The sequence below is a fragment of the Neovison vison genome, chromosome 14 (assembly GCF_020171115.1).
Source record: "Neovison vison isolate M4711 chromosome 14, ASM_NN_V1, whole genome shotgun sequence".
Classification (NCBI taxonomy): domain Eukaryota; kingdom Metazoa; phylum Chordata; class Mammalia; order Carnivora; family Mustelidae; genus Neogale; species Neogale vison.
In genome coordinates, this window is record NC_058104.1 from 34,572,917 (window position 1) to 34,588,493 (window position 15,577).

At 45.2% G+C, this 15,577-nt stretch overlaps 1 protein-coding gene across 2 annotated transcripts in view; it reads left to right on the forward strand.

Moving 5' to 3' along the window:
- Positions 1 to 13,928, forward strand: part of USP31 (ubiquitin specific peptidase 31) — a 91,977-nt gene extending 78,049 nt beyond the window's left edge. For both annotated transcript variants that reach the window (XM_044233869.1, XM_044233868.1), the window contains exons 14-16: positions 1,783 to 1,941; positions 3,389 to 3,541; positions 5,633 to 13,928. In XM_044233869.1, coding sequence (XP_044089804.1) covers positions 1,783 to 1,941; positions 3,389 to 3,541; positions 5,633 to 7,203 — 1,883 coding nt within the window. In that variant the 3' untranslated portion in view covers positions 7,204 to 13,928. The remainder of the gene's footprint in view (positions 1 to 1,782; positions 1,942 to 3,388; positions 3,542 to 5,632) is intronic.
- Positions 13,929 to 15,577: the final 1,649 nt, after the last annotated feature.

Here is a 15,577-nt window from a genome sequence, read left to right on the forward strand (position 1 = left end):
CAGACTTCCTTGATGAAGAACCTGCCTTTTTTCTTTTTTAAAATTTCCAATTTTTCATGAAACAGCCTTTTTAAAAATACAGTAAGAATATCATGACAGTGTCAGGTTGCTATTTAATGCTGATCTCAGTTTGGGTGCTTACCTTGTTGTGGACGGAGACCAATCTATGAACCACAATTGGAGTAGCACTTGTCTAGAGAACAATTGAGAAGCTAGTGCCAGGAAGAAAAGCAAGCAGAATGATTTTGTAAATAAACAAACCATTAGTGATTTGCCTTGCTGCCTTAGTTGCCTTGCTGTGACTGAGAACAGACCACCCTGAAGAGAAACACTGCGGTGTAAGTGTGGGGCTGCTCTGTAACCGTGTCTTGGCTGTGTGTTCCACTCTAGACGAGCAGCCGCCTCGCCAGCTGGGTCATTTCTGTATCAAGTCTGACCTGACACCACTGGCCAGTTGCTGTTTTACCAGCTCCTGTGCTGCCTCTCTCTCCACTTCCCTCCCCTTCTCGTTCTAGGAGTTCATAGCTATCCATGACTTCCCTCCCCACAATCAAAGATTCTTATTCTGCTCTTCTCTTCGGGGATCTGTCCAGTGTAGCCCCTCCTCACCTGGGTCCCTTTCATTTCTTAAGGTCCCATACTGACAAACGTGGCTGTTGCCTACAAGGGAGTCACTCTGGCGCCACCGGAGCGGGAACTCCAGGGCTCTAGGACGCCACATGCCCTGCTCCTGGAGTGTTCAGTGAAATATTCTAGCACTCATTCATTCTCACTCCAGTAAATGGGTATTTGTAGAAAGAGTGATAAGAATGTATCCCTCTGGATCAAGCTTATCATACCCCTTGATATATCCTTTTAAGTTCACATAGCTTCATGAGCACTAAGTTCTTGTCTGCTTCTGTTGGTACTTGAATGGTCATTATTTCTATCTCAGGCTTAGAATTTGAACTGGAGAGAAACGTGCATGCATTTATGAGCTCAAGCGTTCTTAGTTTGCCAGGGGACTTCTGGGTCTTTGTTTGTGCTACCCCTGAGGGAGGCAGGGTGGGGTGCTTTAAGTGTAAGCTCAGGGTCTAGATTCATCTGTTGTGAGCTGGGCCCTGCCCTTCACCAGCTGCTTGACCTTGGGCAGACCGGTTAATCTTTTTGAGCTTCTGTAAGATGGGAATAATAATAGAACAAATCTCATAGGATTGGCTGATAAGTTTGGCACATAATAAGTGCTAAACAAATATTAGCTGCTGGTAGTATTAGTATCCTTATTTCTAGTTCTGTTTTCTATCTCTAATAAACATGAAAATGTGATAACATGCTTATATCAGGGTTTCCCAGCCTTAGCACTCTTGATAGTTTGGCTGGATATTTCTTGCGGCGGTGACTGTTCTGGGCATCGTAGAATGTTGAGCAGGATAGCCAGACTCCTACTCAATGCCAGTAGCACCCTGGCCTCTAGTGTGACAGTCAAAAATGTCTCCATTCATTGCCAGATGTCCCTAGGGGAGCAGAATTGTCCCACGTTGAGACCCACTGGTTTAAATAAATGAGTATATTGTGTTCTCTAAGATTAAAGAGAGTTTTGTCCATCTGGAATAGTTTAGAATTCCCTGAAACATTCTGCCTGAGTGTGATAGACCATTTGAATTTTTTTTTTTAACCATATTACATGCAGCCTTAAAAAGCTCTTGAATTAATGATGTGAGCCAAAACACAAGTGTCCTTGGGCAGAGTGGAGTGGCCAGCGCCCTCCTCCCCGGGTACTGATGACAGGCTCTTTTTTGGCAGCGTACTGTAAGAACTCTGTGGACGGCCTGTGGTACTGCTTTGATGACAGCGATGTGCAGCAGCTGTCGGAAGATGAGGTCTGCACACAGACTGCATACATCCTTTTCTACCAGAGGCGGACGGCTATTCCGTCATGGTCGGCCAACAGCTCGGTGGCAGGTAAGGCCGACTTCTTCTTTGGCAGGTTTTTCTAGAACAGAAGATGGTAATGAATGGTCCAGAGAACTCCACAGGGTCTCAGGACTCCGTGGGGCTGGTCAGAGAAATCATCATGTTTACACTTAATCCAGAAACCAAAATGATTGTGGTCAAGAAAACAGGGACGCAACGTGTGAACCAGCAGAGTTCACATGGAAGCGGGTAGAACGTGTCTCAAAGTGAGCTCACCATGTTTGCTTGTGGTATGAGCGAATGAATAAATGAATGGATGGATGACTGGAAAAGCAGTATGGCCTGCTATTCTAAAAGAGAGAATGAGTCTTGGCTCTGCCATGTTTCAGTTGAATCATCATCTTGGAGCACATCCTATTTAAGCCACATATTTAATCACCTGTAATCTGGGAATACTAATAATACCTGCCTTATGGGGTCGTTGTGTGCATCACATTAGGTAAATGAACGTTAGAGCCTTTTAGAAAAGGTAAAGTGCCATTAGAAATAGTTATTTTTCCCTGTGATGTTGGCCTGTTCTATTAGAAGGGTTGAAGGCTATAGTCCTATTCTGAGTTTAGCTGGATGGGATCTGGTCTGGATACAGCCACACAGTCCAAACTAGATGATGCATGCTTCTTAAGGCAGAGTTTAAGAGACTGTGGCTGAGGACGGGGGCATGGTAACCTGGGATCACGTTAGGGAGTATTAGCCCCGGACTGAAGCTTGCGAGAGGTCAGTTCGAAGGCTCTGGAAGGGGGCACAGCTGAAGCAGCGTGAGCCCCTGCTGGAGTCCAGCCTCACTCGGTTCACCCGCCTCTCTGTAGCACTCACTCCACGAAGAAGGGGGAGCTCCAGCGCACTAGTGCTTTCCCCCAGCGCTTTCCACAGCCCGAGATATGCTTGGAAATTACATCCTCTTGAAGTCTATTAAAGATGTTCTCAATTTCAAGAGCAGTATCTGGTGCTCTGGAGTATATTTTAGGGCATCCCTGGAATGGACAGTAAGAGACTGACACACAGCCCGGGTATGTGGGTATGTGTGTGTGTTTGTGTATTAACGTCGTGAAAATGACTTAACTATTCCACAAAGCAGTGAGGCGAAGTAGGTAACGGAGCCTGCTACTTTTATTTGCTCTGTGTGGGAATTTTTTCCGTGTGCTTAGAACAGTGCCCGGCAGTAGGTGCTTAATAAATAGTTGTAGAGTGAGTATGAATGATTCCATTGCCAGCACTTAAGGCCTGCACTTTGCATTATGAGGTGTCCATGCCCGCACTCGCATTTCACCACTACAAACACGTGCGAGTCTGCCCTCCTCCTCATCTTAATGGAATAGGCAAGTAGCCTGGGCGCGGCCACCTCCCAGCTCCGGCAGCCGCACTTCTGTGCAGGTGTGCCCCGAGCCGCCAGCCCAGGATTCTGACCTGACCTCAGTGCCCGCTTCCTTTACTGCAGGCTCCACAAGTTCTTCCTTGTGTGAACACTGGGTGAGCCGACTCCCGGGGAGCAAGCAAGCCAGCGTGACCTCTGCAGCTTCCTCCAGACGTACCTCCCTGGCCTCGTTGTCCGAGTCGGTGGAGATGGCTGGGGAGAGGAGTGAAGATGATGGTGGGTATGAGTTCTGCGACACATTCTCTGACACACAGACATGCACAGGGTACCTCATGCTTAGGAACCAAGGCCCAAGAAGACTGGGAGAAGGTAAAAGGGCTGTGTAGCTGTAGGTTACAGTCCTAAGTGCCGTTTTCTATAAACCTGGTCTTTCACTTTTCCTCTAACCTTTAGGATGGCTTTCTTCTCCCACTTCATTATTTTCCACTTCTAAGGTCCAGCGTGGAGGCTGGAGCTTTACCTCTGTACAATAATATATACATTTGTTTTAAAGTGCTTTTCAGAGTCCTTAAAATAAGCTGTAAGGGGATTCTGCAAAGTGGTGATTTGCCCTGGGCCTCCTGGCAAGGAGGAGTCACGGTGCTGGCTCCCGTGAGGGCTACCCGACCCTTGACTTCTCCTCTTTCTACCTCCGTTTCCTTTAGAGGCATTTGTGGCATGTTCTTTTAAGTGTAGAAGCATCTAGAGCAAAAACTCTTGCCTTTGTATAAAGGTAGTTTTCAAGAATTCTGAAGATGGTCACAATACAAAAACTTGGGAAATACAATACAAATGGACCTCCCCCCTTTTTTTAAACCTTCACTGACTGCTTGGGTAATGGCAGCAGAACCCTCCATTCTGACAGGAACCCCAGGTGGTACGGGAAGGATCAGGCAGCCCAGGCCCTGAGGCTGGGAGGGGGTGAGAGTGAGCTCAGCTTCTCTAATGAGGACGCTGACTCATCTCCCAGCAAGTCTCCTTCCGCGGCCAGCTGGTGGCTGGAATCTGGCCGGAATCTGCGTCTTGCGATGGGTAATTGTGAGAAATGAGAACGTGAAGTGGAGGCAAGCAGCAGGAGGCTGGCAGGGGAGGTCTGCGGCATTGCGACTCCAGCCCCGCTCCCTCTTCTGGCTCGTCACCTCTTTATTTGTAAAGCAATAGTACTTAACTGGAATCGTTAAGCTCCTGACATTTTATGGAAAACCAGCCAGTGGACCTTTGCTTGTTTAGGTAGGTTTTTCTCGATGCAGCCTTTAAATTTAGAATTCACTGTTGTTTTAACAGTAAGCTGGTTTGCCCTCCATCACTTTTTAAACAGTGTAGTTGGTGAAATCAGTATCCTCTTCAGTATCGTCATCACCGGGGGGCCAGGTGGTGCCCACAGAGCAGAGCCTGTCTCTGGGGATCTTATCTGGAAGGTTTTATAAACACCACAGCTACAGCACCCAATATGCACGGAGGCTGATTTAGAATATTTTCTTTGGAAGGAAGTTTTAAGGCACTCAAAATAGAAGTGTGTAGTTCTAAATATGAACTTTTTCTTCGGAAGTTTGAAATCACTCAGGAGTATATTGTTCGATTATGGATATTGCCTTCAGAAGTTTGAAGTCACTCAGGCTGGGAGGGTATTGTCTCTGTTTTTTTCCACGGATCTGCTATTATAGTCAGTAATCACAAGTCAGACTGCATATGTGGCGTTGAGTCAGGGGCAAGGGTTTGTGGTTCTGGTGTTTTCTCTGCCTCTGACTCTGTAATCTTGAGCAGCGACTTGACTTCTGTGGGTCCTGGTTGTCCTTAGATGAAGAATCTTCAGTAGCTCATGTTTACTGAGCGCCTGCGAAGTGCCAGGTGGGCATAAGACTTTCCGGATTTTATTTAGTTCTTATAGTAATCCTGTGAGTTAGAGCAGACTGCCTATGGGCGAAATATGGCCCCTGTCTTTATTTGTAAATAAAGCCACACCCATTGGTTTACGTGTCTTCTTTGGTGGCTTTCGTCCTGCAGTGACAGAGCTGAGTGGTTGGCCCACAAACCCTAGAGCATGAACCGTCTGAGCCTTTAAGTCTCTTGACCCCCGACGTACAGCAAGAAGTAAAGAGACCCTTCGCTGATTTTTGAGTTAGAATGTCCCTATTTTGTACATAGGGGAATTGAGCTTACAAAAGTTGGAAGTCACGTGGCTGCCTTTGTGACCCCAGATATGCTGGCGGTGACGTTCACACTCCTGTCATTCCACCAGGCTTGCCTGCCTTCCATCTTCAGTATCTTAAGGTGTTGCTGGGACGTGTTTTCGGTTTAGGTTAATGCTGTTCTCTCTGCTGCATTCAGGAGGTTTCTCAACTCGACCATTCGTGAGAAGTGTCCAGCGTCAGAGCTTGTCATCCAGATCTTCTGTCACCAGCCCCTTGGCCGTTAACGACAATTGCATTAGACCTTCTTGGTCCCTGTCCGCCAAGCTGCAGATGCGCTCCAGTTCTCCCTCCCGGTTCTCGGGGGACTCTCCGATCCACACCTCTGCCTCCACCTTGGAGAAGATCGGGGAGGCAGCGGATGACAAGGTCTCTATCTCTTGCTTTGGCAGCTTGAGGAACCTTGCCAGCAGTTACCAGGAATCAAATGATACTCACAGCCGACGTGAGCACAAGGCTGTGGGCCGGGCCCCTCTGGCTGTCATGGAAGGTGTGTTCAGAGACGAATCCGACACCCGCAAATTGAACTCCAGTGTTGTAGACACACAGAGCAAAAACTCAGCACAAGGGGATCATGTGCCCCCCATCTCTGATCCATTTGATAACAATAACCAGATCGCTTATGTGGATCAGAGCGATTCTGTAGACAGCTCTCCAGTCAAAGAAGTGAAACCCACAAGCCCCCTGGGCTCCCTCACAAAGAAACCAGACAGCACAGCCAAGAGATCCCCCAGCTCCAAAGGCACTTCTGAGCCAGACAGAAGCTTGCGGAAGGGGAGACCAGTCTTGGCAAGCCAGGAGTCCTCTCTTTCAAGTACATCCCCTTCTTCTCCTGTTCCTGTAAAAGTTTCTATAAAGCCCTCCCGCTCCCGAAGCAAAGCCGATTCTTCTTCCAGGGCCAGTGGACGGCATTCCTCCCCTGCCCCTGCCCAGTCCAGAAAGGAGTCCTCCTCCAAACCCCAGGACTCCACGTCATCTCCTTCACCCCAGAGGCAGAAATCATCTTCCTCCCTCACTTACACTGCTCCCTCCACATCTGCCAAAAAACCTTCGGGCCCTGCTGCAAGGGGCCCCTTCCCTCCTGGGAAGAGCAGGACTTCAGACCGGAGCTTGAGTAGAGAGGGCTCCAGGCAAAGCCTGGCTTCGGACAGAGCCAGCGTCACCTCCGGCTCCAAACCCAACTCCCCTCGGGTGAGCCAGGCCAGGGCGGGGGAGGGCCGAGGGGACGGAAAGCATGTCAGGAGCTCCTCCATGGCCAGTCTGCGTTCCCCCAATGCAAACATGAAGTCTGGTCTGAAGAGGGACAGCAAGTCAGAGGACAAGGGGCTGTCCTTCTTCAAGTCAGCCTTGAGACAGAAGGAAACCCGGCGGTCGACTGACCTTGGCAAAACAACCTTGCTCTCCAAGAAGGCTGGTGGGAGCTCTGTCAAGTCGGCTGGTAAGAATGCCGTGGATGACAAGGCAGAGAAAGGCTACCAGCCTCCAGGTTCCCAGCAGCCAAATGCAAGTCCAGCTGGAAAAGAGCAGCTTGTCTCCAAGGACCCTGCTTCTGCTAAACATTCCCTGCTGTCTGCTCGCAAATCCAAGTCTTCCCAGCTAGATTCTGGAGTGCCGGCATCTCCTGGTGGCAGGCAGTCTGCTGAGAAATCCTCAAAAAAGTTATCTTCTAGCATGCAAACCTCTGCACGGCCTTCTCCAAAACCTCAGTGATATTTCTGCAATCTAAATGTTTTATCTGTAAAGATGTTTATTTATTTAGAACCCTTCCCTCCCACCAAAGCCCTCTATGCTTTTGTATGTTTTGGGTCACGTGCCTGGTGTGCGTGCGTGTGTGTGTGCGCGTGCGTGCGTATGAGTGTGTGTATATGTGTGTGTAGAATTCAACTGCAAATTGTTAAAAGCGTCGCCTTATTCTGCCATTGAACCAAATAACAGCCGTAGGCAAAGCATTGATACCAAGCTAACTGGAAGAATCGTAGACGAGACCCTGGGCGGTCCCTTTAGCAATTGTACATATTTCTTTCTAGAGAACTCTCATGACTTCCGTTGGACATTAGGGTTTGGAAACCTCTGAACCAGTTAAGCTGTCATTAGCGTGTGCTGTAGAAGGATCGGTTGTTTGACTTGGGTTTCATCTGAGCAGGATTTGTCCTCACAGCTGATTGTTGTAGGGCACCAGGAGCTCTAAAAACTGTGGCGCTAACAATGAACAAACCGAGAGAAGACTTGCTTTCTGCACTTTGGCCCCATCTACCAGTCTCTGTAAAGGGCAATATTTTCACACTAATGTTTCTCAGGTATATACTCAGCCAGTTTAGGGTGGATGCACATCAGTAAAAGGGTTGACGACGAAGGTGGCCTGTGAGTGACTGTTGCTTCTCCAGCTGCCGCAGATAGAAATTTCTAGAGGCAGAACTGAAGTCTTTCAGACCTTGATGTCTGCAAAGATGTGTGTACTATAAGCTGTCTTGATTCTTAAGATATGTCTTAAGAGGTGGCACATAGGACAGCCAGAGAGCCAGCCACTAATTAATTTTGTTTTCCTTCTAAATTTGCTAGCTATGGCCATTGGCATTTTGAAATGTAGTAGAGCAGTTAACACCTTTGAAAGAGTTTTGGAAAAAAGTGGATTCTGACCTGGATGCATGAATCTGTACCATTTTCCTTCTCTGCTGTTGCTTTTTTCTGTGTTGGAAGCTGAAAGCTCAATGCTACCCTCTGTGCGCATGCCCGTGTTTCTTGTAACTTGGAGAGGAAAGAAGATGCCTAATGCCAAAAGTCAGTCGATGGTGTGTCGAAGCAGTGTGTGACGAAGTATTACATGTGCGCTTTTGATGCTGCCTGTCAGTGTCCGTTGTAGACTGCTTTTCAGTAGGTCGTTTATTTCTTCTCTGTGCTTAAGACCTCGTCTCTTACCCAGAACTCAGAAGCAGGATTGGAGCGTGTTCCATCTGGTGTTGTCAGTGTGAATTGCATTTCTTGTTCAGAAAACAAGGGAACCTCACCAAAATCTCACCGATAAGCAAGATACATAGTTCTTCAAGATTTCTGGAGGTATCCTAGCAATTTTTAGCTTTTCTTTTTCTTTTTCTTTTTTTTTTTTCCATTTTTCTATTTCTTTTTTTAAGTGTCAAGAGAGTCATGACCCTGATTCTCTTTGCATAGCATTTGTCGCTTTGCTATGAAGTTTAGCATACTAAGTTTTTATGGTTTAAAATACTAATTTGTAAAAAAAAAAAAAAAAAAAAAATTGTAAACCCTTCCAGCTCTTCCTGAACTCTTGGTGCACAAATCCATGTATAACCTCCCTTTTCAGTATTGCTGTGTGTGAAGTGATTAGAATACATACACATGCATAGCTATGAATTCTCCACTGCCTTTTTTTTTTTTCCCTCCCCATCCCGCCCTCCCCCATGAATACCTCTTGGGAAATATTTCCATTAGGTTTCTAAATTTATTTTGCTGCTACTTTGAGCATTAGCAGGTAACTTGCAAGTCTGGAGGCCATTGTTGTTGAGGGTAGCTGGAATTTTAGACCCTTGCAACTTTTAAGACTTAGCTACTCCGCCTTGTGGAAGTTACCATAGTGCTCCGTGAAGTTCATTGAACATGAGCCTGTTGCCCAGTGCACTCAGTCCTGTCCTCACCCCTTCGCTAGGTTTCTGCATTGCACTGCACCAGCTTCTGGTCTCCCAAAGCAGCGCTCCTCCTCTCCTCTCTGTTGTAGTGTGACCGTCGACGACCGGCTGCCCTCAGTGTTGTCACTGCTTCCTCGGGCACACTGACAGCCCTCTCAGTGTTCAGCCACTGCTGGTTTTTCTGTGTCACTTTTATTTCCTGGAAAGGATGCACCAAGTATGGGATCATCAATCAGGGGTTGAATGTTTGTCTGATTTGAGCCTCTCTTCTTTGTTTCAAAAAGGTAGATGTCATTTGAAATCTCCTATCCAAAGCTCTGAAACCGCCTTAGAATTATAGTCTGTCTGCCCAAAGGGATTTTAACAAAACCTTTTTCTGTGGCTATTATCAGTTAAGCATTAGTAGAATCTAGTTTAATTTTCACGGTGGCAAATATTTTTATTCTCGAGATCTTCAGGAATGGATTTTCCATTACATCCACTGTTTTCCAATAAAAATAACCAAAAACACCAAACTGAAGAACAGCTCTGCAGATTTCTTTTTAGTTTTTCATGGGAACTAGAAAAAAAATTCAGTATCTGTAAACTGTAAGTCTATGGGGTTTAGTCTTCATTTTTTCATATTTAAATGAAAAAAATAAAGTCAGGAAGCCTTGTGGCATTGTCTGGGCGTCTTTAAGCTGTTCTGTTTTTGTGCTTGATAAACAATGAAAATCTCATCTATAATGACTAGGAACCATCTTTAAGCCACAGAAGAGGATATTTGCCCAAAAGTTTGGATGTGGTCTTTGAGGTGTGAAAGATCTTATGGGAAAATTATTACTTGGTTCAGTTCAGTTGTTCAGTAGCTTAGGGACATGGCATTTGCTTTGTTTTTTATTTTCCTGGTGATGTTTGGCGCATTGAGCATATCTGTGCTTTGGGGTTAGAAATGATCCGTCAAGGATGGTGGGCCAGAGCAGTCATTTCCTGGTTGGCACAGAGTAATCCCTGACAGGAGTGTGGCTTTTTAATGTTTTTTGCTTTTCAAAAAACTTTCTATTTTTGATTTCTTTTCCTGTGAATATTCAGTGCACTGAGGCTGTATCATTCCTTTGCAATCCCTTGTATAATGTGGAAGCACAACGAAATGTTTGAGCTCACATCATTTCAAGATGACCTCCCAGCCCTGGTGCTTTCCCATCCTAAAAGCAACCTAACTGAAAGGAAGTAATACCTCGCTGGACCAATAGCAATGGATGTGGGAATATTTGTGGTCTGGTAAAATATTGTAGTTCTCTGTGAAGCTGCCCTAAACCCTTGTAGTCATTCTTTCCTCATTCATTCATTCATTCATTCTGCAAGCATTTGTTGAGGGCCTGCTTTGCTCCTAAAAGCACGCGGAAAGCATCACGAATTCGCTGTAGCCGAGGAGCCCTGGGAGCCCAGCGGATGAGCCAGGGGATGCCAGTGATACCTTAAATGGAGTGACGGTCCCCCCCAAACAAAGAGAGCAAGTGGATTCTGGTGAACTGGCCAAGGCCTGTGGTCCTCTTGAGCAAGTCTCTCCTGTTCCAGAAACCAAAAGTGCCCTTCTTCATCTTCAGAGACATTATACTCTTAACATCCACTTTTTCAGACTGAGCTGTCTCTACTACTTAGGGTTTGAAAATCCATTACAAAGTCACTTTCCATTAGAATTTGGTCATCCACGTGTGTATGAAAGTAGATGTGGGGTCTGGGGGCCGGGGACAAATTGCCATCGCTCTAAAGTAACTGTGCGGAAAAAACTAGTTATGTCAAGGAGGCAGTAGTGTCAGCCTTTAGGAAGAATGAAGCAAAGAAGAGCTGTGGAACAGAGCTCACTTACTTCAAATAAACGTGTTTCTAAAAAATAGCCTGACATCTGACGTTACATTTCATTCTGACAAATAACCGAACAGCCGAAGCTGTTGTTTCCTATGTAGGTTATTGGAATTATTGGATGGCAAGATAATTAGTGTTTCTGGGTTGGATTTTTGAGATAGTATGCAAATCATAAGCACAGTTTCAATAAAACACATATTCTGTGAGGCGTGTTGAACTTGTATTATTTGGAATTGAGAAGAGCAGACTTCCCCGACAAACCAGTGCCTATATCATAAACAGAGTAGCTGCTACTGTGCGGACTGTCGGTCTTTACTTTCATAAAGGAAATGTTACTGTTAAACCTGACTGTATTTTTGGGGGGGAAATCCTTTGCTTTCTTCAAATGAACACTTAGTGTTTCACACTGCCTTTTGATCAACTCTCAAAGTGTTTGTTTTGCAGCTGCGTTTGAGCATGACCAGTCATCTTTCCCCCCCAAGTAATGAAAACGATTTTGCATGGCCTCCATCTAACCCAGAAAGCATGTTCTTACCACCTATGCAAATAACTAATACAATGTAGACTACCCTAAATGTAAATTTTTTTAAAAAGGCAATTCTTGGATTATGGAGCTCTATTTTTGAATTTGTAGTTTTTTTACATGTGGCTTAATCATCAATACAGAAGAGCATGAATGTGTTTTCTTGTTTTGCTTGCAAATGTTTCTCTTTGCTGCTTGCTTTTTTTTTTTTTTTTAAATCGGCAAGATTGTATGTAAAATGGTATTTTGCAAGCAGGAGTGGAATTGGATATGTTGAACACACACGGGTTTATATACTGTATTTAGCATGAACACTTTCCTAAAGTATTTTGTTCTAAAAAAAAAAAAAACCTGCCATTTTCTATAGATTTTAATTTTTTATATCTTCTAAGGTTCTATTGTGGTCACAAGGAGAGAATGTGGCTTCTAATAGTGCTAACAATTTTAAAATGCTTTTGTAGAGACGTAGAGCTGTTTTGGAAAGCTTTGGAGATTCCCAGCCATTAGTCACAATAAGACTAAGCTCATGGAATTTATGGTAGCATACTACAGTGGATTAGTTTCTAGATCCATCTCACAAGCATTCAAAACAAGTGTTTCCCAATTTTGGAGGAAAGGGAGGTCCACTGCAGGCTTGGGAGGCTTTTTCAAATCTCATACGAGTACTCTCCTGAAGATTCTGTTAAGCCTCTTCTGAATGACTTCTGATGCTCAGCACTCACTAGAATCATCTAGGGAACTTTTAAAGATGCCTGGGTCCCACTCCCAAGACTTTGATCTAACTAGTGAAGGGGCAAGGTCCCAGGAATTGCCATCCACTTTAAAGCTCCTGGGGGTTTCTAATTTGCAGTCAGAATTGAGAACCACTGTGCTAAACACCGTCCCTGTGGTGAGAATCACTGCCAAGTGAAGCATTCAGGAGTGGCTCAGACTCTTGTTTCATCGGAGAGGAAAGGGAAAAAAAGAGAACCACTGATTTAACATCCAGTTTGAAATAGGGGAGCCTCTCTGATCTGAGACCCCATTTGGGTGCTTGGAGCGTTTGGTGGGTGGCCCAACACTTGAGTCTAGTGGGATTCAGTGGTCTTCAGTTTGCCAGAGCAGACAGTCCCCTGGGGGGTGTGCATTCTTCCCAGAGCCTTTTCCCTGGATGCCACCAGAGGGCCAGACCCACAGGGGAGCTGGGAAGGCACTCTGAGTTCGAAAATGCTGAAGTAAAGCGCTCGTGGCCTTGCAAAGCCTGTTCCTGATTTTGGCAGAATGACTGTCTCTGTAGTAATTTCAGTAGCAAACTCCACGCCGTCACCTGATGTCCTAGTCAGCTCATTCTCTGCTTCTCCGCGGTGTCATTTCAGGAGTTACTTTCCGTTTAAAAATGAATGTGAAGCATTTTATTTGGAGTCCTTTTTTTGGTAACCCTCTGTGTTTTTCCATGTAATTACAAAAAGTCAAATAATAGTCATCCAAAAATTTGCCAGTTATGTTACCTAGAGAGGCGAATGAAATCGAGTTTTAATCTGTGGTGAGCTAACGGCACGTACAGCATCTTCAGAGTACTCTGCTGTGCAACTCAAGCGGTTTTACCCTGTCGAGCAGGATGCTGCCTACAAAAAAAGAAAAGAAAAGAAACACAACTTACCTGGTATTTCCACCATTTTGAGGGAATGAAGATCTAAGTGAAAATCCAAGTTGGAAATCCCCCTGTAGAAAAGCCCCTCGAAGCAGAGGGGCCTCGTGGGGGGGAATCTGCGGTGGGGAATTGCCTGTAGGTGCTATTCTCAGTGACCCAGCGTCCTCGTACCAGATGGGAAGACAGTTCCAGGCTTTTCTGAAGCTCCCGTCCAATGCCGGCCTTTCCAGAAACGCGTCTGTGTTCCCTCTCGGTTTGCTCACCAACTGTGCCTCTCACCACTGGTTAAAATCGAATTCAAGCCCCATTTCAAAAACAGTTTCTTCCCAGAACGCTTCAGTGCTACACTGGAATTTCTGTAGTTGTCTTAAAAGCTGCACGTCCCTGTCACTGTACTCAGAATGCCTGGATACTGTTCGCGCACCGTTCGTAGTGATTTCTGTTTCATTTTCTTCTTTAGTTGTACAGTAATACGGCAGGCAGGATGGCTTTTCTTGAGGCTGGAAGAAAAGTGTACCATACATTTTTAAATTATTTTAGAAACAACTGCATGAGATGTGTCACTGACTTCTGTTATTTAGTATATGTGCTGCCGAAGCGAGCACTGACTTCTGTTATTTATTTGTATGTTTTATTATTCAAGGTGTATGCACTTTTAAGAAGCAAAATTTATATTTTTATGTTTAAAAACGTTTTATTTCTGGAACAGCAGTTGATTATATAGTATACAGTTGGAATTAAGAGAAAAGTGGAAAATGTAACAAAATATAATAAATTTATTACATGATGCCCTCCTTAAGCCATATTCCTCTTTCTCCCCTTGCCAACCTATATCTTTTTGCTGTTGACTAGCCTTGGAAATGAAGCAGGAATGATCTTTGTACCACACTGATCTCTACAAAACGCTTTAACACCATAGTGTTAAGTGAGGAAAAGCAAATTACAGAAGAATACGGACAGGTACTCTATATGGGAAATTTTCAAACAAAAAAAATCACATCTATGCTTATTTTAATTTTCATGATCAGGGATTATAATTCCCACTTTCTCTAAGAGGTATTGTGTCCTGGGCCTTGGGGCTTGGCAATAACTCACAGTCTGGCTCAGGTCCAGCAAAGGAGCCATTCTTTCCTGAACCCTCTTTTGCCCAGATATCCTCATTTTTAACCATCTGTTCTGAAAAAAATTTTTCCCAGTCTTCACCTTCCCTCAGGACAGGTCTCCCGGTTGGGATGGCACATTACTTATGACCACTTGGGGGCACCAAAGATCGCCATCAGCAAACGTAATTTAAAAGTCTGGTGTGCTCGGCTCCTTTGACGTGCTCGGCTCCTTTGACGTGCTCATTCCTTATGAGGGGAGTGCACGTTCAACGAAGCAGGGGTTTCAGTTCAGACGAGTACCACCGGCCATCGTTTTACTTGAAAACTATTAACTGCAGGCCCTAGAGTAGATCTTGTTTTTTCTAAAGCACTGCCTGGTGGTTTCTAGGATTGGGACAGGGAGACGGTTCCTAACCAAGGACAGGTATGAGCCACATGCCTTGAAACCAAGGTATGGCACTTAACAAACCTCTCTAATTTTAAATAGTGAAGTTTTATTTTAGGTTCCATAAAGACTAACCATGTAGTACACTGATCATTCAAGAGGCTTCATTATGCCTGTAAGTATTTGCATGTCATAAAGTACATAGACTTAATAGTTATGCAGATGTTTACAGATCATTTTGTCTGTCTCCATAGAATTTGGAAGATTATTTTAAAAAATATCTGAATGATCAGTATCTCCCTGTACGCCTTTCTGTCCTCCGTCAGTCTTCCTAGAGAAAGCAAAGGCATGATAAAGCCCCTGGTCCTCTGGGCCCAGGGAGTGATTCTAGACCACTGTGACTCCCATCGGATGGGACTTCAGCCTGTTCCCCACCCTCAGGGTCCCCTTTCCCTTTCTGAAGCCTGCTCCTAAGTTTTTGCAGGTGGTGGTTTTGGTTTTCCTTTTTGCGGGCCTGAGTCTCAGACATCTCCACGCAGGTCATCTGGTAGGTTTCACCTCTCTGGGTGCGTTGGGTCTACTTCATGTAGAACCCTCTGGAATTCAGTCTTGATTTGGTCTGGTCTTAGCCAAGTTTCTCACCCTCTGTCACCATTGGCTACAGAGAAAGGACAAGGGCTCTCTCCTCGAGTGATAGGTTTTTGCATCACGCCATATAGCCTGATGGCCTTGCACCTCATTTCTTTAAGAATTCAGGGCTGTGACATTAATCTGGTTGTACTTTGTATTTATAATAGCTCAGTTTTTCTTCAAGTGGGAAGGTGATGTGAACGAAACCAGGGTTATAGTCAGAATCAGGCCGCCCCGCCACTGGCAGTCTCTCCTGCGCCCTTCCTTTGCTTCAGAAGAATTCATAGAGGCTCACCATATAGCGATCCCGTTCCTGCGACTCGGACGGTG